Below are 24793 nucleotides of genomic sequence, written 5' to 3'. Positions count from 1 at the left end.
CTGCTTGGAAGAGCAGCCCTGCCTGCTTGGGCAAACAGATGGGCAGGGAGAGGAGTGGAAGCGGCACCAGCTGGAACAGAGGGATAAGCAGCACTCGCAGCCCACGAGCAGCCCTGCTCTTGGCAGCACCTTCAGCAGCAGCTCCATGGGGTGTGTTTGGGAGGGCACCGGGGAACACGAGGCTCCACCAGGCTGTGGGGCTCCCCAGTGCATTCTTTCAGAAGCATTTATTAACAAAGAAGGTGAAAAAACGCAGCCCAAGATCCCCACTGAAGTTCCAAGGAAAGAGGTGCACGTGCTGAAGCTGATCCTGCGGTGGGATTTTAGCCAGAAGAGCGCAGGGACCAGCATCTGCACAAATATCTCTGTTGTGTTTGGGGGTTTGGGTTTTTTTGAGAGGTTTTTGGAAGACAGAAACCTGCAGAGGGGCCTGCAAATCACTGCTCCACCTACTGATGTGCCTCTCAGCATCAGGAAACATCGCGGCGCCCTGTTATCTCTCGATTAACTATTAAAATGCATTAAACTTAGAAGAAAAGCAGGAAATGGCTCAGCAGGCTGCAGCGCAGCTCACAGAGACCTCCTTGTGCAGACAATGCTTTCCACGCTGCCCTGCAACTGCGAGCTCACCCCACGGATGCTCCGCGTGGTGATGAGCTGGGTGTCCACACCGAGAGACTCAGGGCTGCCACGACTCGATGATCCAGTGGGTCTCTTCCAACCTGGTGATTCTATGATTCTATGATCCTATGACACCCCAAAGCAGTCACTGCCTGCCTGGGGACTTTCAATTAAAGAAGCCTTTTGCACAAAATAACAAGAACAAATTATTTCTTCTCCCTCCTCCCTCCCACCAATATCTTGTGTGCTTCTGGCTTTGTGTTTTTTAATGAAAATACTAGGAAGGAAATATTACTTTTGGAGACTGGGGGAAGAATAGCAGATAGTAAGGGCGGACAAACAACAATTTCCCAATCAGATCTGCTGTGTTAGAAAGAAAAAGAGCTCCTTCAAAGCCCTGTGTGTTCCTCACCGGGCAGCTGGGTGTTTGCTCTCACCCCGGGCTCGTGGCCAGCAGGGACGTGCAGCTGGACGCCCAGCAGAGCCACCAAACCACTGCAGATGGTAACTCCTCTCTCTCTTTCTCTCACAGGGCTGCTGTCCCCACTCAGCCGTAGAGGCTCAGCTGCAGGGACCGTAACCCATCTGGAGGTGCAGGATGGGAAGCACCGCTGGATTTGTCTGCACATCCCTAGCTGTCTTCACCTTTCTGGGTAAGAGCAGCTCCTCACCTTTCCAGCTCAGTGGTTTCCATGGGATGCACCACTGTGCCCTGCACAGGGCTTTTGGGTGGTTTAGGCAACCAGAAGATGTGTCTGTGCTATGTTCAGCCTCTCTTAGAATCATAAAGGTTGGTAAAGACCTCTAGGATCATCCTCGTAGGATCTGGAAGTGTTGAAGGCCAGCTTGGATGGGGCATTGAGCAGCCTGGTCTAGTGGGAGGTGTCCGTGCCCATGGCAAGGGGGTTGGAACTGGATGGGCTTTAAGATCCCTTCCAACTCAAACCATTCCAAGATCATCCAGTGCAACCATCAGCCCAACCCCACTGTGCCTACTAAACCCTGTCCTGAAATGCCACAGCTACACACTTTTGGAACCTCCAGGCTGGTGACTCAAGAAACCACTCAAGAAACGGGACAGGAATGGTTGACACACAAGTCTCCTCCTTTTTAAATTCAAATGTAGGTGAAATACAGGAGAAGCAGATCCTCAGGCACAGCCTTAGCAGGACCTTGGAATGGTTGGACTCGATGATCCAGTGGGTCTCTTCCAACCTGGTGATTCTGTGATTCTATGATTCTATGAAGGACCAGTGCCCCTCTGCAGCCCGTGCTGCCCAGGCTTCTCCTGGCCTTGGCACAAGGAGGAATCTCCTCCTGCCAGTAGGACTTGCTTGCGGTGAAGTTATTTCACCTCCCAGTTTTTCGAGGGATGCCTTTTTGGCCATACCCTGAGTGCAATGATTCCCCTGATCATCAGGGACCATTTCTGGATCTCAGGGAGTCTCAGGCTGCACTCTGAAGGTCCCTTTCCAGCAGGGAGATGTTTCATTTCAGACAACTGAGAATTAGATAACGTCTTCAAGCTAATTCATCATCCCAGCCAGAGACTGCTCGCCTGTCCTTATAAATATCGAATTACCTTTTAATGTTCTCTGGATCCCCAAGGAGGGAGAGGGAGGGGTGGCTGCCCTAGATTGGGAGGCAATTAGCCTGTTTGGAAATTGGTTTGACCCAAATCTGGTAAAGGCAGCAAGATGGGGTTGGGCTTTCCCATTAACCAGCTGAGTTTGTGTAACTTGCTCCCCACCCAAGCTGAGCCCACAAAAAATCACTCACTGTAAAGCCTGGGAGGGTTATTTTTTTCTTGACCTTTGGCTGATGATGTAATGGATCTCAGGAGCCAGCTGGGACAGAGAGAAACCCTCACTGGGAACATGAGTGAGGGACCAGGGACAAGTTAAAGCCAGCTATAGATCATGGAATCACAGAATCATTAAGGTTGGAAAAGATCTCTAAGCTCAGTGCTGACTAAACCATGTCCTGAAGTGCCATGGCCACACATTTTCTTGAACCCCTCCAGGAAAGGAGACTCCATCACTTCCCTGGGCAGCCTCTGTCAGGGCTTGACCAGATGAGGCTCAAGGAAACACTCCAGAGCAGCTGAAGCCCCAAAGCTTCTAGGTCTGGGCTGTCAGCAACAGTCCCGAGAAGCTGGGTTAGTAACATCCCCCCTTTCCTCTGCTGTATCACCAAAAGGATGACTTCCCAGCAATCTGTAAAGGTTTAAATCTTATGAAGTGCGCAGAGATGACTCTCTCAAGAACAAGGCTGTCAGGAAAGTCTAAAAATCTCCCTGGCCTTTCGTCCTTCACTAAAAGCCACGGAAAAGCTTGAAATCTAAAGCGAGCCAAAGCACCATCTCTTTGTTCCTCAGACAGCTTCTCGTTAAAAATACCCCTCTGTTCCTCAGAGTGCTGCTCTTTAAAAATACCACTTTGATTTTGTGCGTGTGCGTGTGTGTGTGTGTGTCCAGATTTCCTATAAAACCAATTAATTGTCCGTTTCCCTCATGTGCCAAGGCGTCAGGCTGCGGTCACTGCTCGGGAGCCACGGCGATGCTGCCTGTGCTCAATAAAAGGATGCTGATGTCCTCATAAACTGGAATACATCTTGGAAAACGTTCAACTGAGACGTTTATCATTTCCTGCTCCTCAAAGCTAATGCGAGGCTCAGCACAAAAGCATTCAGCCTGCTGGGGACTTGGGTTTTCCAGATCTGATTCCAGTACATTTCAAATAATTGATAATAATGCAAACCCACCCCTGTCTGAAATGACCCAGCGCTGCTCCCCCCGCCAGTTCCCTCCCTGCTCACCACAGCGCTAAGGAGATAAGGTTTGAGTTTTGTCTATTCCAGCAATATGTGGTCTAAAGTTTGGGATATTTTTATACACTCTGTCCTTGGTGGTGTATTTAATGATTTCTCTCCCCAACAGCAGCACTGCGAAATCGTCAAGCATTTCTGCAGCTGTTTTTCCAAACCTTCACTTTCAGATATTCCACTTCTGCCTAGTCCTATTTATTTTGGTGTTAATAAGCATTTTTTCTAATCATGAATGCTATCCTAGAGAGGCATCACAGCATATTTACCTTAATTTCCACTCTCCTAGCTGGATTTTAACACAGAAATTAGGGCTGCATGAGGCACGGCCATTCTGAGCAGGCCACTCTGCTCGTTGCAAATTTGGCTTGCAAGCTTGAAGACCTTTATTTTGTATTTGTCTTCTCCCCTGCTATCGAAATGATAGAAGCCAAGGAGGACACCTTGTTTGATAACACTAAAAATGAGGGCTCAGGGGTGACAGAAGCAACCCAGACACCAAGCCTTGTAGGAACTGAGATTTACCACCCTGCTTTGCTGTCAATTCTCAGTTCCAACCCCATCGCAATCTTCTAACTGTTTAATTATCACTTTAATCTAGCCATTGTTTTGCTTAATGAGCAAGATCCAGGCATTTCACCTCCAACACCAACCAGACACCTTGGAACTGTAGATAAAAACCCGTTCGAACTTCTGGCATTGATTCCGTTTGAGAAAATCAATGCCTGGCAGTTGTAGTCCATAACCTTGGCAGAGAAAAAGGGACAGCAGCAGACAGCAACGGGGGGCAGGCTCTGGGTGGAATCAGAAGGGATGATTAGCGTAATTTGGCTTGACTGGGAAAGAGCATCCTATGGGAAAAGGCGCGTGAGTGTTAATAATATATATCTTGTTAAATAAATAGATATTTAGTATATGCTCCCTACAAAACCTTCACCCATTCACTACCATCTATCAGAACACAATAAATACACTACTTACTTATTAATCCTCCGTTAACTCATTACTATTTTACCTGCTGGTCAGCAGAGTTATTTCCAGTTGAGACTTGCTCGGCACAGCCCTTGCTGACCCACCTGAGAGAAGATTTCCAGCTTACACAAGCTGCTTCTTTGTGGCAATAACTAGTCTAGAAGGGAAACAACACCTACACTGATTTGGAGGGAGTGCAACCCTCAAAGCATTGTTTGTCTTATTCCAGAGAATTAGAGACAGGCTAGCAGTCCCTTCCCCTGTGTGACACCAGGGAAGACCAGGCTCCTGCCTGCACGCAGCTCCCTTGCAGCAGCAAATCCCTGTTGCCAGAGCCAAGGGTCTGGGGAATTGCTCGATGCTGGGACACAAGGAGCAGCTGACAGCTGCTCTGAACCCACTGAGCCAATTAGTGGAGCCCCTTTTCTGCCTCACCCTCATCTCCACATGCAAGAGCAGCCGGAACATGAGACGGACCCCAGGAGCTACAGGTAAAGGGCTGCCTCTCCAGAGCCCAGGAGGGCTGAGCTGGCCATTCCCTGCTGGAAGTCACTCTTGCATAAAACATCACACTTAGTGGAGTCACTTAATTTAACTGGTGCCCATGCTGTGTGCTGTAGGGAAGGAAACAGATTGCTAGTTGGCATGGCAGTTTTAAGGCAGTTATTAATTCAATTACAAAGCATGGAAGGATCCTGGGGCTAACAAAGCATCTCCGAGCTTATCAGGGCAGAGGCAGAGGAAGACTGTGCTGGGATCGTGCTGCCTTGAGGTGGCTCCATCCCTGTTAAGGGACATGCATTTCTCAGGGTGCCAAGGAGAGAACAGACTTGGTGGTGATCGTTACCCCACCAGCCACTTCTGCAGATAAGAGATTTCCAGGCAGCTCCTGCTTTGTTCTTTCTTATCTGCAATGCCATTTCCACAAAGCCTGCGTGGAAGTGAGTCTGCTGGCTTGTATGAGACATGGAGTCAGTCACTGCACTAACACTTCCCAGTGAAACATCATCCTCATGCCAAAGAGCGGCTCAGACACAAGGCAGGAGAAGGCAGGTTCTGAAGTTCCTTTTGTGCCTAGACCCGAGCCATGTTCCTGACAGCAAGATCAGAATCAGACCTGTATCTGAACATGACAGAGGAAGCTTCAAGTTCCTCTCATTAATTCAAAAGTAGGAGTGATAACCTGTAACACTGGTTCACACACCAGCAAACAGCAGGTTTGAGTCATCAAGAGTTGATGAGGTTTGTGTTAGATGGGGCTTTGAGCAACCTGATCCAGTGGAATGGGGGTTGGAACTGGATGATCTTTAAGGTCCTTTCCAACCCAAACCATTCTATGATTCTACGATGTGGCATATGTAGGGATGGAGGGGAGCTGGCAGTGCTGAGAAATTGCTGCGAAGATCCAGGTTCTCCACTCTCCTCCCTCGTCCTGGAGAGGATTTCGGAGGGATCGACCAGCTGAGGTTTGCACAGATAGAGGAGGTACCAGCATGACCTCACCGCCAGGTCCAAGGAGCACATCTCGGGGTCCCAGCTCCAGCCTCGTCTGTGCATGGCTTCCCAAGAGGCACGTGTACATGCTCCTTCATCTGTACATCTCCAAGCACGTCTGGTCCCTCTGGCACGGTCGCGATGGTGTGAGATGCTCAGCAGGAAACGCACGCTCTCTGCCCAAAGCCACGGTTGGGGCTGGGCTGTGGTGACAGATGGGCTGTGATTTTCACGTTGCTCCTTCTTTGATCCCATACGCAGTTCTGTCGCTGCCAGGGACACCCTACAAAACTAAAAATGAGAATTTTGAGAAAAAGCTAAATTGAGCTGAGCAGGTTTTCCTTCTCTTGCAGTTTGGTGCCAAGCACAGAGTAGCACGAGGAACTATGGGCCGGTGTTTGAAGAGCAGCCTGTCCACACCCTTTTCCCTGAAGGCTCAGCAGAAGAGAAAGTCACGCTAGCTTGCCGAGCAAGAGCCAGTCCTCCTGCAACCTACAGGTGAGCTCACCTGCTCTCTCTGGGTACCAGGACAGGGCCACAGCCATCAAGAATTTTGCTCTCTGTTCTCCACTTGCATGAAGAAAATCATTAACATGGGAATCCTCTACGCGTGATGCACCATCCGCACAGACCAGATACAAATCCAACTCAAACCCAACCCACCACCAGTAGAAAAACAAACAAGCACAGGCTCCCACCAGGCAACACAAGCATCACAATGTGCATTTACCCCTCCCACTCTTTACGCTTGTTCTTGGCAGGTGGAAGATGAACGGCACGGAGATAAAGATGGACCCAGATTCCCGTTACAGGCTGGTTGCAGGTGACCTAGTAATAAGCAACCCGGTGAAAGCCAAGGATGCTGGCTCCTACCAATGCGTGGCATCTAATTCCAAGGGCACGGTGGTCAGCAGGGAAGCCTCCCTCCGCTTTGGCTGTAAGTTTGTCTCCACGAGATAAATCAAATGCAGCCACAGTTATGCTGGGGGTAAACTGAGCACCCCCCCCACTCACATCAATAAAGGTGGGAGAGAAGCTCTCCTGTGCGTGACACCCAATGTCATCACTTGGACAAATTCCGAGGCTTTCCATTAATAGAGAGGTGGGGTAGAAATTTGACGCACTACAGAAAGTCAGTCCTGGGTTTGGGTCTCTATCCAGCCTGTGGAGGGTGAGATAAAGCACAGTAATTCCTCTAGCTAGTTTTTTTTTTTTCATTCATGGACAGGTTTCACTTTGCATGTTTAGTTTTGCAGGAATTCTCTGCAGAAGAGCGAGACCCCGTGAAGATTACAGAAGGATGGGGAGTGATGTTCACCTGCAGCCCTCCTCCCCACTACCCAGGTAAGGGTTTGCGTTTCGGCATCGCCACCAGCAGGGATTAGCAGCCAGGTGGAGAGATGCAACAGAGCGAGGCATTCCCAGACACGTGAAGCACTCCTTCTCTCTGGGAATTTTAAGGAAGGAAATTTGGATTTAAATACAGAGTCTGTACGCAACAGAACAGAGGTAGGACTTAGCGTGAGAGAAAACGTTCACCATCCAAGGACCAACTTCATCTTAGACTGGTCTGGAAAGGGACCTGCTGGGTTCAGTCCCACCTGGAGGCCACAGGCGACTTGTGCGGTTTGTCCCTTTTCTTTTCCCCGTAGGCTTATCCTATCGATGGCTCCTGAATGAGTTTCCCAATTTCATCCCAGCCGATGGAAGGCGTTTCATCTCTCAGACCACAGGAAACCTTTACATTGCCAAGACGGAGGCTTCTGACCTGGGAAACTATTCATGCTTTGCCACTAGCCACATCGACTTCATCACCAAGAGCGTTTTCAGCAAGTTCTCCCGGCTCAGCCTCGCAGCAGAGGGTCAGTGCTCTTGGATTAGCATATGGGGACTGAGCAAAAGGCAAAATTAACAAGGCACCACAAAGCACCCAGGCTCCAAAGGACTCAAATCACCAACCAGCCTCTCAGGGGAGCTTAAGAGCTTACAAAAGTATTAATTGGCTGGAACCCGGGGGAAGCAGCTCTCTCTTGTGCAGCTACAAAATCCATCCATGGGGTTTCTCTGTTTGTAAAAGAGAAATGGCACAAGGTGCAGCCTGTGCAGGCTCAGATAGCCCTGAAACGACTCTCCTCTGCTTTTGCTGGCCTTGCAGAGGAGCAGAGGTGAAATGAGATGTTGTAAAAAGGGAGTGCAGGGACAGGATGAGGGGAGTGGTTTTAAGCTGAAAGAGGGGAGATTTAATTTAGATCTGAGGGAGATATTTTTTCCTGATCCAGTGGGAGGTGTCCCTGCCCATGGCAGGAGAGTTGGAACTGGATGGGCTTTGAGTTCCTTTCCAACCCAAACCATTCCATGATTCTACCACTTTAGTAAGAACTGTTTTCAGAGGAAAATGAAACTCTCTGCCACCCATACATCATCCAAACACATGAAGGTTTTGCAAGGCAGGGTAACCTTGCGGGTACTCTGCTCTTTACGACCTCACCTGTGCCTTTTTAAAGTCATCCAGAACTCCTCAACGGTGCTTTCCTTTTAACAGATGCCAGGCAGTACGCACCCAGCATAAAAGCCAGGTTTCCCGCTGACACCTACGCTCTGACTGGGCAGATGGTGACTTTGGAGTGTTTTGCCTTCGGAAAGTGAGTGCAGTGTCTGCGTCACTCAGGTTTGGGGTGGGGAGGGCATCGCAGAACCTGCAGTATTCACAATTCCTCCCTTCAATGGGTCTATTGAGAGATGGAAGGGGAGCAGGAAGAGGGAGGAATCGGCTAAACCATCTGCCCAGCTGGGATGGGACTTGGGTGGCTAAGTGGGGACTGAGTCACACCGGGCGGTGACGCAGCACAGGATACCCCAGAGCTGGCTCTCACCAGATTTACTTTTAAATAGCCCCGTTCCCCGAATAAAGTGGAGGAAGCTGGATGGCTCGCAGTCCTCCAAGTGGATCGGCAGCGAGCCCCTCTTGCAGATCCAGGATGTTGGCTTTGAGGATGAAGGCACTTATGAGTGTGAAGCTGAAAACGTCAAAGGGAGAGACACCTACCAGGGCCGCATCATCATTCAAGGTAAAACAGTTAAACAGGCACCTTTCCAGAGCACAGCAAGATGCCCCAGGCAATGGACTGAGCTTTTGGGAGTGATACCACCACCTCTCAGCCTGCGTCATATCAGTCCTAATTAAACCCACCACAAAGCCCCAACAAAGACCTGCAGAGATCACCGATACCTTCCTCAGGGGATGCATTTAGGGCATGGCAAGTAAAGAAACACCATCTAACTTGCTCTAAAATATTTCTAGCAAAGTTGAGGTACCCATAGAAGAAAGCACAGTGGTAAAAATCAAACTTGGTTCTCAACCAAGATCCCACCCAAGCCTGGGGTACTTCCACAAGGGTTAATGTTTGGAGCTATTAACCAGATCTAGTCAAGTTACAAAACTTAACCTGGTTATCTTAGTCTGAATCCAGTCTTTCCTGAAGTTCAGGAATTACTGTGTTTTCTTAAGAAGAGAAACCATGATGTTCTTCCTTAGAACTGGATTCTGCCCCAATGTTGTGGAGTCCACGTGCACAGCTGCAGCCAAACCCAGAGTGGACTCAGCCTTGCATTGTGCACAAAAGGCAAAGGCTGTTACTATGGTGAAACACGCTGTGAAAAATAAATGTGCCAGCAGAGATGACACAATGAGAATCCTTCTGCCTGCCTGGCACAACAAGCCTCTCATCTGATCTTCTTGGCTCTGCCACCTCTCTTGCTCCTTTGCAGCTCCGCCAGAGTGGCTGAAGGTGATCACAGACACGGAAGCCGACATCGGGTCTGACCTGCGCTGGAGCTGTGCGGCTTCCGGCAAACCCAGACCCACAATCCGATGGCTTCGGGATGGGCAGCCGCTCACCTCCCAGGTACCGCCACGCAGGTCTGACAGCGAGAGCAGCTCAGCCAGTGCTCACCAGAATCTGCAGTACTGAACCCGCTCCTCCACACTCAGCCCCTCTCCTGTCTTGCTGCAAATGCATCTCGACCCTGTTAATATCACCCTGCATCCCTATTCCATGTGCCCCCATGAGGCTGCAAAGCAATCCACGGTCCTTACCGAGCCCCTTTTCCCATCACTGCCATCCCAGCCATTGCTTCATGCAACTACAGGAACTCAGCCAGTTATAAGGACACCTTGTACCCATCTTTGTATGCCCTGCACGTTGCTGCTCAGGCACTCAGAAGTCTCAGCAAACAGCGCACGGTGATGTAGGGTAGTGACTGGACACACGCTAAAAACAGCCTGTATTTCCCCCCATGGAAAACCAGGCTGGCTTCAAACTAGCATCAGAGTCTGTAATGAAACTCAACCCTGATCACACGAGGCTTGAGCTCCATTTTTTGTGTCTTTCTCATCTAATGGGTTCATCCTCTTGTTTGCACAGAACCGCATCGAAGTGAGCGGTGGAGAGCTGAGATTTTCCAAGCTAGTCCTGGAGGACTCTGGCATGTATCAGTGTGTGGCTGAGAACAAGCATGGCACAGTATATGCAAGTGCTGAATTAACAGTGCAAGGTAATCTCTCATTTCCCAGTGCTCTGGGTTTCAATGGGACACTGAAGCATTTTAGACCTCTTCCTAATATCCTCTGCTTGCGATCTCAGAGTAAGATAAGAGCAGACAAAAACTGCTTCACTCGCCATTGAAATATAGTTGCTGGTTCAACGAGACACTCTACAACGCTTTAAAATTGAAATCTTTGTTAATTCGAGTAACGCTGAAAGAGAACAAGGACATCTGTTTAGCTACATAAAGTGTACAGGACAGACAGCAGCACCACAAGCTCTCCTCCAGCACAAAGCCCTCCTCTTCTCCTCTTTTTTGGAGGATGGAGGTCAAAGAAAAGAGTCCAGTACCTGTTCAGCCTGCCTAGATGGATGGTGACCAGGGCTGGACTAATGCCAAACTTGTTCTGTGTTAGTCTGAAAGCTTATCAGTAGATGCCAGAGATAAATTCGAGGCCCTAAGCATCAAGTGTTCAACATTAACACACTGCAATGCATGAGATAAAACCCAATCCTATCTCTGCAATTCCAGGAGGAGTTTTAGGCAAGCTGGATGTCTGCATTGGCGACTTCAGTCAAGATATTAAAGAGAATCTCCTTTCCATTTTTAAAAGCAGCTGTTCTTGTGTCTCTCAAAGACCTTGCACTTGTTAGGGTCATATCACCATCGCTAAGTACGACACGTGTCACGTAACACCTGCCTCGGCAGGCGTTAGAAACCACCCGGCAGCAGAGGGATCGCTCCATCCTGCTCACCAGATATCGCTATGCTTCTCTTAGCAAGTCATCTAACAACAAATCAATACCTAGTTACGTGGCGGCTAAAGTGCCCACACAGAAGGGTTTTCTAATCATTCCTTAATCCTCTTTTTTTCCCTTCTGTAGCCTTTGCACCAGATTTTAGACTAAAGCCAGTGAAGCGACTGATTCCTGCAGCCCGAAGTGGGAAGGTCATCATCCCATGCCAACCAAGGGCAGCACCAAAAGCCACCGTGCTCTGGACCAAAGGGACTGAACTTCTGATCAACAGTAGCAGGTAGCAGCAGACAGTTAGCTTCTACCTAGAAATCATAGCTAATATCACCTTTTTTTTCTTGCTAGAAGGCTGGACTTGATGACCCAAGTATGCTGCTACGTCTCTGAACATGAGTACTTTGTTATTTCTCTGGTTTTTTTTCTTTAGAAAACTCCTGCATAATATTTTGCAGTCCTGTCTTTATCACCAGTTTCTCTAAAATCACCAGGTGCTGGAAATTGCCAGGTGTACAGAGTGAACAGACCTTTTTAACCTTCCTCTTGTATGGTTTTTCTTCCTTTCCAGGGTGACTATTACCCCAGACGGCACTCTGATCCTCCAGAATATCAGCAAATCTGATGAGGGGAAGTACACCTGCTTTGCTGAGAATTTCTTGGGCAAAGCCAACAGCACTGGAATCCTCTCTGTTCGAGGTAGAGATGTTTGCCTTGATTTGGGGTCAATCGAGCAAGAAACATCTAAGGATGACATGATGTGATATTTCTCCTCTCCTTAAGCTCCCAAAAAACAATGCAGCACACAGGGAATCGGAGATATTTCAGTCTGTGGAGCAGCAAACCTACCCAGCCCACCAAATCATCCCTACCAACCAGTGGTCCTTCGAAAAAGCATTTCCATTTTCTCACCTCTGCAATCCTCATCTTCCTTCTTTAAAGCTACAGCTCTTAGAGAGGGATGATAACAAGGTGTAAAGTGTGAGCTGGTTTGGATGCTCTGCAGCATTAATTTATACCTGGTACATGGACATTTGCAGCTAATAGCCCTCCTTGCTCTTTCTCTGTAGATGCCACCAAAATCACATTGGCACCATCTAGTGCTGATATCAATGTAGGTGAAAACCTTACTCTACAATGTCACGCGTCCCACGATCCAACCATGGATCTAACCTTCACCTGGTCACTAGATGATTTCCCCATTGACTTTGACAAGTCTGAGGGGCACTACCGGCGAGCCAGTGTGGTGAGTAGAAAGGGCAATTCTTAACATCAAAAAGGGCAGAAAACTTAATATCAGCCTCTTTGTCTGCATGTCAAATGCTAGATTGCGATCAGGCACATCCAAATGCTCACCCCGCTGTCTTTTCTTTTCCCCACGCAGAAGGAAGCTGTTGGGGACCTCAGCATCTTCAATGCCCAACTAAAGCACTCGGGGCGCTACACGTGTACAGCCCAGACAGTTGTGGACAGTGCTTCAGAGTCAGCCACGCTGACCGTCAGAGGTAATTTCTCTGTCATAAGGTCCCCCAATCCTTATAAGCCTGAACTAGCGTCACGGTGCTTGTAAGGGATAGGCTCGCTCTTCCCTCGTGCCCAACTCAACATCGAACTGGACAGGATGGGCTTGTGAGCTTTAAAAGAGGAGAAAATAGGAGGTGAGGCTTCCTAGCCTCCAGAAAAGACAGACCTGGTTTTAATTTATGACCTTGACAATAAAAAGAGCAATAAGTATCCAAATCATAGAATAGTTTGGGTTGGAAGGGACCTCAAAGGCCATCCAGTCCCACCCCTGCCCTGGGCAGGGACACCTCCCACTGGATCAGGGGCTCCAAGCCCCATCCAGCCTGGCCTTGAACCCCTCCAGGGATGGGGCAGCCACCCCTGCTCTGGGCAGCCTGGGCCAGGGCCTCCCCACCCTCACAGCAAAACATTTCTTCCGAATATCCAATCTTAGATATTAAGATGATATGTAATACTTTCATCTTAGTAACACGTCTGTCTGTCTTGCATCATGCCAGGACCCCCAGGCCCTCCTGGGGGTGTGGTGGTGAGAGACATCAGTGACACCTCTGTCCAGCTGAGCTGGAGCCGCGGCTTCGATAACCACAGCCCTATCGCCAGATACATCATCGAGGCGCGGACCCTCCTCTCCAACAACTGGAAGCAAATGCGTACCAGTAAGTGTCTTGATGGCAGCAGCGGTGGCGTGGCTTGTGCTGGCCAACAAGTTCTTGCTGTGTGCTCTGGCTCTATTTGTTCTCCTCTCATGTTATTGGATTATATAGATCCTGTAAATATCGAAGGCAACGCAGAGACAGCCCAAGTGGTGAACCTCATTCCTTGGATGGATTATGAGTTTCGGGTGCTAGCGAGTAACATTCTTGGAGTTGGGGAGCCAAGTTTACCCTCCAGCAAAATCCGTACTAAAGAAGCAGGTATGTGCAGATACGTTCAGAGGTAGAAAGGGGAATCACAGATATCTGTCCCTACATGCTGGATGGAGTAGGCTGGCTTGCAGCATGCCTTGGGCCCAGTTAGTCATCTCCTCGAGTGCTCCAGGAGGTGATGCCATCACAAAATGTTCTGCTCTTTGTCCATTTACACGCCAAAGACAAACGAGTACCAGAGCTGGCAGCTAAATTCACCAGAATTCAATACAATATATTAAACTGCTATAAATCCTGTACCTTCTGGGCAGTAATGCCTAGAAAGGGGAAAGAACCCCGTATATCACAAACCACAACAGAGAGACAAGGTAATTTTCCCAACACACGGCTGCGAATGGTCATTCTATCTTTTGCTGCTTGAACGTGCAAGCAGAAGGGATGCAAGAACAGCAGGAGAACTGCTCTCAACATACCAAACAGATGTTGAATCGTTTCTAATAAAATCTCCCCCCAATATCCCTGCTTTCAGGCTTGATTCGTGTCCCCTCAGATTCTGGACTTGATTTTCATAGAATTATTGAATCATGGAATGGTTTGGGTTGGAAGGGACCTCAAAGCCCACCCAGTTCCAACCCCCTGGATCACCTCCCACTGGATCAGGGGCTCCAAGCCCCATCCAACCTGGTCTTGAACACCTCCAGGGATGGTGTTCAAGACCAGGTTTTCACAACCATCTAAGACACTTAACAGCTAAACACATAAAGAACATCACTTTTAAATGGGCTGACAAACCTGGCTACTCCCAGAGCAGGCAGAGTCTGTGCTCATCTCCATCACTGCTGTTTCTTTAACCCAATCTGTGCTGTCTGCTTTTATTCTGGGACCCGACAGCACCTACTGTGGCACCATCTGGACTCAGCGGAGGCGGAGGGGCTCCCAACGAGCTGATCATCAACTGGACGGTAAGTCAGCAGCACAGCACGGATGCTGGGAGAGGGCCAGGAGGAGGAGCACATCCCATTTCTTTTGGGAAATCAGTGCTGCAATTACAATCTTGATACGTGGCTGAGCCAAACAGTGTGCTTAGTCCAAAGCCTTGCTTGTTTGAACAGACTAAGGCTTGTTCTCTTTCCACACCCCTCACAGCCCACGCTGCGGGACTATCAGAATGGAGATGGCTTCGGCTACATATTGTCTTTTCGCAAGAAAGGGACCCAGGCGTGGCTGACAGCAAGGGTGCCACATGCAGAATCGCTGCACTACGTCTACCGCAACGAGAGCATCAGTCCCTACACCCCCTTTGAAGTGAAGATCAAAGCGTACAACAGGAAAGGAGAGGGGCCAGAGAGCCTGACTGCCATCGTCTACTCTGCAGAAGAAGGTAAAGAAGGACTGAGGTGACTCTGAATTCACTGTGCGTGATCCAACCAAAAACATTTCCTAAACCAGCTCCCTGCAGAGCTGCATCTGTCTGGAAGCTCAGTGATAGGAGAGGTTTCTTTTACTCAAAGCGATTGCGGTGTAACATTTATCTTCTCCTTCAAATACACAGATTTCCCCAAGTCCAGGAGTGACTGCACACCGGAGCAGACACAGATCCTCAGAGCACACAGCTGTGGCCCAGCTTGTCCTACTAAGTCTCCAAATCCCTTCCCCTTGTTTTGCTCCACACGCACAATCCCAGCTGTCTGGCTGCAAAGTAACAGAGCGGCAGGGGACCCTTTCGTTTCAGGACGGTGATTATGCTTCGCAGAGCTAGGAAAAGGATTTAATTCCCTTTTATGGTCTTTTTCAGAACCAAAAGTGGCTCCTTTCAGAGTTACGGCCAAGGCTGTTCTGTCCTCAGAAATGGATGTGTCCTGGGAGCCCGTTGAGCAAGGAGACATGACCGGAGTGCTTTTGGGCTACGAGGTACGAGCTCACCATGGGAACGAGAGATGCTGAAACTGAGAGCAGAGAGCCTAGCAAAGAAAATTCCTCCAGGCTAAGAGAAGTGAAAGGAAACAGCATTTTGTTTCCAAAGGTGGACGATAATTATTGGGCAGCACAAGGCCCTAATGGGGCTCACAAGGGAGATTAGTAAGAGAGAAACATCCTTTCTTTTTCTGCTTGCCTTTCCACACAGACCATAACTTTATTTCCAGGTAAAAACTAAGCAAAACACATAGAAACAAATATCAAAGCGTCTCTAGTGCTGGCTGTGGATGGACCCAGTCTGGTACTGGCAGATGCTCCTATCCTTACTAAACCCACCCCATCCCTTTTCTACTCAGATCCGGTACTGGAAGGATGGTGATAAAGAGGAGGCAGCTGACAGAGTGAGAACAGCAGGGCTGGTCACATCGGCACACGTAACAGGCCTAAACCCCAACACGAAATACCACGTGTCAGTCAGAGCTTACAACCGGGCTGGAACCGGCCCCCCCAGCCCCTCTACCAACATCACAACTACAAAGCCACGTAAGTGAGCCCTGACCACCTCTGGTTTACACATAGAACCATACAATTGGTTGGTTGGAAAAGACCTTTGAGTCCAACCATACCTGTCCACTACCAAACCACCTCTCTGAGCACCTCATCTGCCCGTCTTTAAACCCCTCCAGGGATGGGGGCACCACCATCTCCCTGGGCTACCTCTGCTGGTGCCTGAAAACCCTTTCAGTGAAGAAATTGTTCCTAATATGCAATCTAAACCTCCCCTGGTGGAGCTTGAGGCCATTCCCTCTCATCCTATCAGCTGTCACATGGGAGAAGAGACCAGAACCCACCTCGCTACAACCTCCTTTCAGGAGCTGCAGAGAGCAATGAGGTCTCCCCTCAGCTTCCTCTTGTCCAAGCTAAAAAATCCCCGTTCCCTCAGCTGCTCCTCATAACCCTTGTTCTCCAGCCCTTTCACCAGCTTTGTTGCCCTTCCCTGGATATGCTCCAGTGCCTTAATGTCATGTCACATTGTACTAGGATTCCAGAGGATCTCCAGTGATCAGCTAACTGAGGAGCTATTACATCTTGGTGCTCTAAAGCCGTTTTCACTAGCCCATAAAACAGTTCCCTGAGTTTCCTCAGATCAGTCTTGTGATCTGTGCTCAGATCTGTGCTCAGAGAAACGTTTGCTGGGATAGTTCCCTTTAAAGCAACCACAGTGTTTCCACCAGCTTTGTTGATGAGTTATAGTGTCTCAGGAGACGGTTGTAATCAGTACAACCTTCTCAGCAGTTCCTGACGTACTGAATCTCTGTCTTGTTTTGTGTCTCTTAGCACCAAGGAGGCCACCTGGCAATATCTCCTGGACTTTCTCTGGGTCTACAGTCAGCATCAAGTGGGACCCGGTGGTGGCGAAGGCAGATGAGTCTGCGGTTACGGGGTACAAGGTACAGCTCCCCGTACAGGCAGCACGTAGCTGGCCACCTCTTACAGGTGAATCTAAGGAAACCACAGTGAACGTAAACTCAAAGTTGCCTCTTCCAACAGATGCTTTACAGGCAGGATTCCCACTCTGCTCCCACGCTATACCTGGCCAGCAAGAGCCGCATTGATATTCCCGTCCCTGAAGACTTCACTCACGCCTTCGTACAAATCAGGGTGACGGGTCCAGGGGGAGATGGAATTCCAGCAGAAGTTCACATCCTCCGAAACAGTGGTACGTATGATTCCCTCCACGCGCACACACTCCAGGAACAAACATTCAGTTACAGGCATTTTCACTGGAAAACAAGCTCAGTGAGAAGAGTTAATCCACAGGATCACTTGTCTGTCATTCTCTACCACTGTTCTTCGACAGGTAATGAGTTCATCGCTCCTTCTCCCTACCTGACCATAGCACAGCATAACAACAATAAATGCTATTATGTTTTAAAATCCCACTCTCCCTTCCAGGGACACATGGGAACATCCTACCCCAATGTTTTAGGTTGGTTTAGGTTGAGACTCTGGAACTGGTCTTTGGCTCCCACATGCTGTTTGTTCAAAGTATCTCCCAACACATTCCTCTCCAGCACTCCACTAGCCTCTCCCCAGACTCTGAGCAACCTTTCAGTCCAGTTTGAATCCAGCTTTATTATTTGCAATCAAAGCCCTTGGGTTTCCACACAAACCCAGCTCACATTTACTAAGAGTGAAATCCTGTCTCTGTTTCTGGAGTCTGAACCCCAACTCCATCAGGTTACAGTGATTCTGAGGGTGAATACTCAAGGCTCACCTCTAAATTCTCCTTTCCAATACCAGTGCTCCTGCGAGGTTCCTCAGTGACAGTCACAATAAAGCAGGCAGAACCCAAGAACTATCATCTTACCAACGCTTCCAGCTCTTTCCTGAAGACATCAGGTTGCGTCTGTGCAACAAACCTGTTGCTCCTTCCCCATTCCTTTTCTTGCAGGAACAAGTATGATGGTGGAAGACTCGGTGACGAGGCCACTGCCACACGCTGTCATCATCACGACTAATTCTCTAGTAATGGTGGCTCTGATCCGCTACTTGGAGCTCTGACGATGGCCAGCGCAGAGGAGGACTCCAAACACACTTCCTCCCAAGCCAGTGGGGAACAAATCACTACTTGGCTGCTGCACCTTCCACTTTCAGCCACAGCAGCACCACAGAGAAAGGATGCAACAACGTTGTTTTAAGGGAGGAAGAAAAACACACCTCTTTTTGTTTGGGGAGAAAATAAGCTTTCATACAAGACATGGGTCTTTAACCGATTAAACATTTTTTAAAGAGACAAGTAAAATGAAGAAGAATTCTGTGTGAATTCTGACAGCCAACTGCCCCACACGCTGTATCCAGTAGGTTTTCTGCCTTACGAAGCCATGTACTAAAACAACGAGACTGCTAAACTTGACTTCTTTTTGTTTTTCTAAATATGTACAGTGAATTTTGGGGGGGGAGAAAGGGAGGACGGGGACTGAGGATTTCACAGTGATCAGCATGTTCCATGCCAATCCCAGTCACAGGCATCTCTCACGAATTCTGGGACAGGATTTTTTGTTCCCCCCATAACGCAAACCAAACTCTGCAGCAACCAGACCAAGGAGAGAAAACCACAAGCAAGATCGATCTCTGCCCCATCCTGACAATGGGGGAACACAGAGTGTAGATTGTGAAAAGCTTTTTTATGCCACTGGGGTTAACTTGCAACCCCAGCGATCGTTTGTATCAACTGTTATGCTGTGAGGTGCAACATTTGATGTTATCCATATCCCACATGCTTTTGGGGTGGTTTTATTACGCTGTTTGCTTCTTTCCTTTTAGTTTGGGGAGGAGAAGGGGTAAGTGATAAGGAGTTACTTTTCTAGCATCTGCTAACTCAGAGAGGCAGTTCTGCCTGATAATGGAGATGTCAATGTATCCAATTTCAATGCAGAGAGGGTCTTAAAGGAGGAATAAAAAGGAATATTACGTGATTTAACCAAGAACTGGAGACTCAAGGAAGCCATCACTGGGGCTACAAGGAAAATCTGGACTCAGATTCATCTCCCTACACAAAGAGTTCTGCCCAGTTTCAACACAGGACTGCAAGGGTGAGATTTGATCACTCAGTCTGATTTTCAGGCCCCAGGCTCACCCAGGTAATGTAAACGGGAGGGCTGATACCCCAAAGATGTACAGGGATGCTGAGATGCACCGTAAACTCAAAGGGTTGGGAAGAGACATTGCATATTAAAATCTCTCTGTCTCCCAGCAGAGCAATCAAATGACCAAAATTAACCAGAAGCTGATTACTTGGCTTGCTGGGACCTTTTAGAGACACTTTTAGGGACCTTTACCTGCCTGTACCTTCTTCCTTCCCAGCAGAAAATACTCCTGGCTGGAGCAACCTCAGTTTCAGAATCACCTAGCAAAGCTCTACACTCACAGCACTGTGCAGCAGCAAGGGACTGTAAGGCTGGGTGCTGGTTCATTATCCTTGCTAATCATCCTAAAACTCCCATGTTCTAGGCTTTAGTGAGAATTTCCACGCAGAAATTCCTGGCTTCTCGAGGAGTTGTGCCTACTGCGTACATCACAGAATCATGGATGGTTTGTGTTGGAAGGGACTCCCAGAAAAGGGCTCACACGTGCAAACACAGCCAGGGCAGCACTGCTACCTGATTTGGCTGCAGCCAGGCTATAAAAAACCTTCATACAAAGCCAAGCCAAAGCCACCAACAGGAGAAAGAGATGCAGAAGATCCTACTGTGAAGCCAGCTAGAGCTTCCCACAAGGCAGTACAGGGTTTAAAAGGAAACGTGTTCACAGCCAGGGGAGAAAACTTAGATTTCAACATCTTAACAGAGTTTACTGTTACTCTAGGTTATTGCATTAAGCTGCAAATCAATTTCCTGTCTCATTAAGGAATCCCCAACATTTAATTGCTCTGAACATTTGCTTTAGGGATTAGCTAACAGGGCCGAGTTAAGTGCTGTGGGGTTTGTTCTCAGCGCTGTAATGGCTCGCTAGGGAAAATAATCTAATTTCACAGGGTCCAACTTACTTGTCAAGAGTAAAAAACAACTTGACAAAGGTGCTGTAAGGAGCACACGATGAGGGTGAAATGTTTGGAGACTCCCTATTGAGAGGAGCTTTACAATCCTGATTTATTCTTATTTAACATCAAATAGCCTTCCTGATACTATTGAACTCACACACTGAAGGCTGCGCTCGCAGTTTTAGGTGATCTGGGCCAAATTAAGCACTCAGCTGAATTCTGTTCCTGTTTGAATCAGGAACAGCTCGTGTTTGCAGCAGGACAGATGAGGCATTGTGCTTCATCAAGTGTGGGAGAGACTCTCCTATCTTTGCCCAAGGAATCAGTCGGGTAATGCAGACATCACATTCATCTAACGCCAAAGGGGTCTAAATCCCATCTGCTCTGAACCTGCACAGCTATTCCCCATCTGCAGAAACCCTCTGCTGGGAATATTTTAATCCAGCTTCACTACACCCTCAGAGCAATTTTCTTCTGGGTAACTTTGTTGTACACTATTTTTTTTAAGAAAACCAAATGGGAAACATTGTAAGCATACTGTACCTACTGTAATTATGGTTATTTATTGGCTATGATAGCACGCAGTTCGTAAATAAAGATCTTCAGAAACTTTAGACAACTGCTAGACTATGGAGTTCTTCTGTCCAGCCCCAAATGCAATCAGTGCCTGCGCCACTAAGGAGGTTCCCTGCTCCAAGATTGTACTTTCCCTGAATGCCACTTGCACATCCTTTTAAAAATAAGGAGCCCAGCAAGACTTCACCTTCACAGAGCTGGACCTCTCAACAAAAGTTAATTCAATTAAGATACTGTAAATTCAATTTCTATCCCATAACAGTCATGATCAACCAAAAGAGGAGATGATCCAAGGGCTGGAGCACCTCTCATCGAAGGACAGGCTGAGAGAGTTCGGGTTGTTCAGTCTGGAGAAGGCTCTGGGGAGAACTTAGAGCAGCTTCCAGTACTGGAAAGGGCTCCAGGAAAGCTGGGGAGGGGCTCTTGATCGGAGATTGTGGGGATAGGATAAGGGGGAACAGTATTCAGCTGAAAGAGGGAAGATTGAGATGAGATCCTGGGGAGAAATGTTTTGCTGTCAGTGTGGGGAGGCCCCGGCCCAGGCTGCCCAGAGCAGGGGTGGCTGCCCCATCCCTGGAGGGGTTCAAGGCCAGGTTGGATGGGGCTTGGAGCCCCTGATCCAGTGGGAGGTGTCCCTGCCCATGGCAGGCGGTGAGACTGGATGGGCTTTGAGGTCCCTTCCAACCCAAACCACTCTACAGTTCTGTCATTGTATGAATTGTGGGTGTTGAGGCTCTGGTTAGAGATGTTAACATAATGTGCTCTCTCTGGCTGGTGAGTAACTCTAGAAAACTCAAGTCAGAAATTTCGAGCAGCTTATTAGCAGAAAGGGTAACTGATTGTTGGAATAGCTTGCCAAAAAGCTTCATTATCAATCACAGCCTTTAAACCAAGACTGGAAGTCTTCCAGGAGAGACATCCACTAGATCAGCCACAAGAGAGGAGGCCTGCAAAGGTTCACTTACATTACAGAGAATCATTTCCTTCATTGCAGGAAGCGTTGCATGAAATCACCTCATCTATGTTATGGCAGATTAATTCATCACAGTCGTTCTTCTGCCCCTCCAAAAAAATATCTATTAGCTTCTTTCTGCCTTTGGGAAGGATGTCAAGAGATCAGCTATGGCTACTACACATGGATCGCCACCAAAGTCAGGCAGATGCCAGGGAGCAGACAGATGAGAAACTGGGCTCGGCAGCACGGGGTGGCGAGGAGCCTCACCCAAACGCTCTCCCTCTGCCCCTCCTGGATGCATTCACCTTCATGCAGCCTCCAAAAGAAATCCCATGCTTGCTCATGGGGAACACAGGGAGCTCAGCTCGAATATGCAGCAAAATGTGCTCCAAGGACCATCGCTGAGCCCCTAACGGCAGAGGGGAGGACAGAGGGATGGACAGAGGGATGCAACCACTCCTCCTCTTCCCAGAAGCTTCAGCTACCCCCAGCTTGAGGTGACAAGTGTGTCTGGTTGCCACATAACACAGCCCAGCCTCTGGCCCGCGGGTGCCGAAGGCAAAGCAGCCCAAACAAAGGGCCCCAAGAGGCTGGGCTCAGCTGTGCTCAGCCCCCAGCTCCTGCCCCTCTGCCCCACGCTCCGCAGAGCTGCGGGCAGGGCCGCTCATCACCAGGGCCATAATTAGCTCAGGGATTTACGCAGCAACGGAGCTTTGTAAAGGTGAAGGCAGCATCATTAAAGAAACCAGCAGGGAGCGGCCGAGACGGAGATGAATCCCTCCCCAGTTCATCCTCACAAGGGCACTTCTGCTTTCTCAAGAGCCATCATTAAATGCTGCTGCACGTGACATAAATCAAGGAGACAAATGTATCCTCGCTGACAAACAGGCTGGCCCTACTGGAGATGCAAACACAGCCCAGCACAGAGAGAGCATGCTGGCAAGCTGTGCTGCACAGACACAGAATGAAAGATATTGTGGAGCATCACTTGATGCCATCAGTGCCAGGGAGCCAGGGCCAGCTGGGCACTGTCACCTTACGGGACCTCAGTTGCATTTAAGAACAAAAACCAGTTTATCTGGGAGTGCCTTCGCAGCAAAGGCTCCTGCACAGGTTGCAGGCGTTAAGGCTGTAGCCACTATGAGTTGCAACCCCCCTGCCATGGGCAGGGACACCTCCCACTGGATCAGGGGCTCCAAGCCCCATCCAACCTGGCCTTGAACCCCTCCAGGGATGGGGCAGCCAGCCCTGCTCTGGGCAACTTGCGCCAGGGCCTCCCCACCCTCACAGCAAAACATTTCTTCCTAAGATCTCATCTCAATCTCTTCTCTTCAACCTTAAAACCATTGCCCCTTGTCCTGTCACTGCACTCCGATGGGCAACAACAGGCAAAACACCGATTTATCTGTGCTGGGATGAAGCCAGCAACAGGGGAGGGGAGAACAAACTCTGAATTTCCTTAGTTTTCAAAAACATCACTCCATAGACTTGGAAAACGTTCATTGGCAAAGTAGTTCCTAGCACAGTGTGGATCTCAACACTGTCCTTGGCAAGAGATGTATGTCAGGAAGCCAGTAGTGATGCATTCACATGCATTTCTTAGCTGTTAGTGAAGTTTTTCACTCTTTACCTCCCAGTACCCTCTATAGCAGGTACACAAACGCCCATCCAAAGCCTCCAAAGCAGCCTGAGACCTACTGATGGGGCTTCACTGCTTGGCCACCAGCCCAGCTGCTGCTTCCACAGAACCACGTTCACCACGATGTTGTAAAACGCCCTGAAATACCAGACGAGGAAAGATGTTTTGCAAATCCAAAGGTCATTAACTAAAACAATGCCATTTCTAGTTATTTCCTTTGTCCTGTGTGAGGCTTAGGGAACACCTGCAGGAAAGGAGATACTGAATACATTGAGCCAAATGGAGAGGAAAAGCAGCACATGAGATGCAGGAGTGAGTGGGAAAGAGGGGAACAAGAACATAACATCCCAAAAGCTGTACTGCTCACTATAACCTGGCAGATCATTGAACTGCCACTGGCAACTGCAGGAGCAAGTAAAAGAATTAGAGGATGGAAGAGTCAGACAGCCCCATCTCAGTGCAAAAGAAGCAGATGGGGTTTGTTTTCCTCTTCGCTGCCACTCAAGTTCCAGCAGTTAAAGCAATCCAGTTATTCAATTCAGATAAGCTTCAGTAGCTAACAGCAATTTAAACAGATGCCTATGCCTCACCATTCTGCTATTACCTCCTTTCTAAGTGCTAATGCCATTAGCAAATTGACTTCCTCCCTCACACAATCTGTCTGGCTTCAGTAGGTACAATACTAATTGCTTCCTAATACTCAGGACCATCAGCAGGCAGCACAAGTTTGTACCTCACAACCACCTCCAGCTGGGAACTGGTATCACACAGGGTTTAGCTGTGGTCCCTGCCATCCCCTCCTCCAGGCGAGGCAGACAAAGCGTGGAAAAAGAAGTTTAAGCACTGTGGTACCAATTCAGAGCAGAGGGAGACGTGTTTTTCTGCAATTCAGCCAGTTACACTGGGAAGCACGGGGACAGCGTCTAAGAAAACATGCAGATTACAGGAAGAGACAGAAAGAAATGTAGGGATGGGGAGAGCACACTGCTTCAGTGTCCTTGCTCCAGCTGCTTTCGCTGACCTTGCTGTATCTCCAACCTCCCTATTCCCCTTTTGTGACCCTTCTCTCTTCTCAGTTCTCTCCCTTCCTTCCCCTCAATCCTCCAGCAGGCCTGGAAACACCAGCCAACGTACCTTGGATCAGAAAACTCAACAAGGAAAGTGTCATTGCAAGCTGCAATGATGCCCACAAGAGGAGTGAAGGGTCTGGAGCACAAGTCTTGTGAGGAACGGCTGAGGGACCTGGGTATGTTTATCCTGGAGAAAAGGAGGCTGAGGGGAGACTTCATTGCTCTCTCCAACTACCTGAAAGGAGGTTGTGGAGAGGAGGGAGCTGGGCTCTTCTCCAAAGTAACAAGTCATAGGATGAGAGGAAATGGCCTCAAGTTGCACCAGGGGAGGTTTAGATTGATATCAGGAACAATTTCTTCACAAAAAGAGTGGTGAAGCCCTGGCAGAGGCTGGACTCCACAGCTTAAGAAAATATTTGGTAATAAACTGTGTGAGCCAGAAAATAAAATGATATTGCCAGGGGATGCTGCATCAATACTAATAAAGAGAGAGAGAGAG

At 48.7% G+C, this 24793-nt stretch overlaps 1 protein-coding gene across 1 annotated transcript in view; it reads left to right on the top strand.

Moving 5' to 3' along the window:
• CNTN2 (contactin 2) overlaps positions 1–19301 on the top strand; it is a 30655-nt gene extending 11354 nt beyond the window's left edge. The window contains exons 2-23 of the mRNA XM_069876083.1: positions 1154–1274; positions 6264–6408; positions 6672–6847; positions 7159–7254; positions 7563–7772; positions 8453–8552; positions 8803–8978; positions 9679–9815; positions 10335–10464; positions 11340–11490; positions 11776–11903; positions 12275–12450; positions 12589–12709; positions 13226–13384; positions 13493–13642; positions 14486–14556; positions 14741–14975; positions 15390–15505; positions 15868–16054; positions 16850–16962; positions 17063–17231; positions 17967–19301. Of these exons, the coding sequence (XP_069732184.1) occupies positions 1220–1274; positions 6264–6408; positions 6672–6847; positions 7159–7254; positions 7563–7772; positions 8453–8552; positions 8803–8978; positions 9679–9815; positions 10335–10464; positions 11340–11490; positions 11776–11903; positions 12275–12450; positions 12589–12709; positions 13226–13384; positions 13493–13642; positions 14486–14556; positions 14741–14975; positions 15390–15505; positions 15868–16054; positions 16850–16962; positions 17063–17231; positions 17967–18076 (3111 nt within the window). The 5' untranslated portion in view covers positions 1154–1219 and the 3' untranslated portion in view covers positions 18077–19301. The remainder of the gene's footprint in view (positions 1–1153; positions 1275–6263; positions 6409–6671; positions 6848–7158; positions 7255–7562; positions 7773–8452; positions 8553–8802; positions 8979–9678; positions 9816–10334; positions 10465–11339; positions 11491–11775; positions 11904–12274; positions 12451–12588; positions 12710–13225; positions 13385–13492; positions 13643–14485; positions 14557–14740; positions 14976–15389; positions 15506–15867; positions 16055–16849; positions 16963–17062; positions 17232–17966) is intronic.
• Positions 19302–24793: the final 5492 nt, after the last annotated feature.

Source organism: Phaenicophaeus curvirostris, chromosome 24 (genome assembly GCF_032191515.1).
Source record: "Phaenicophaeus curvirostris isolate KB17595 chromosome 24, BPBGC_Pcur_1.0, whole genome shotgun sequence".
NCBI lineage: Eukaryota > Metazoa > Chordata > Aves > Cuculiformes > Cuculidae > Phaenicophaeus > Phaenicophaeus curvirostris.
The sequence above is the reverse complement of the archived record's forward strand: the minus strand, read 5'-3'. Positions and strand labels throughout refer to the sequence as shown.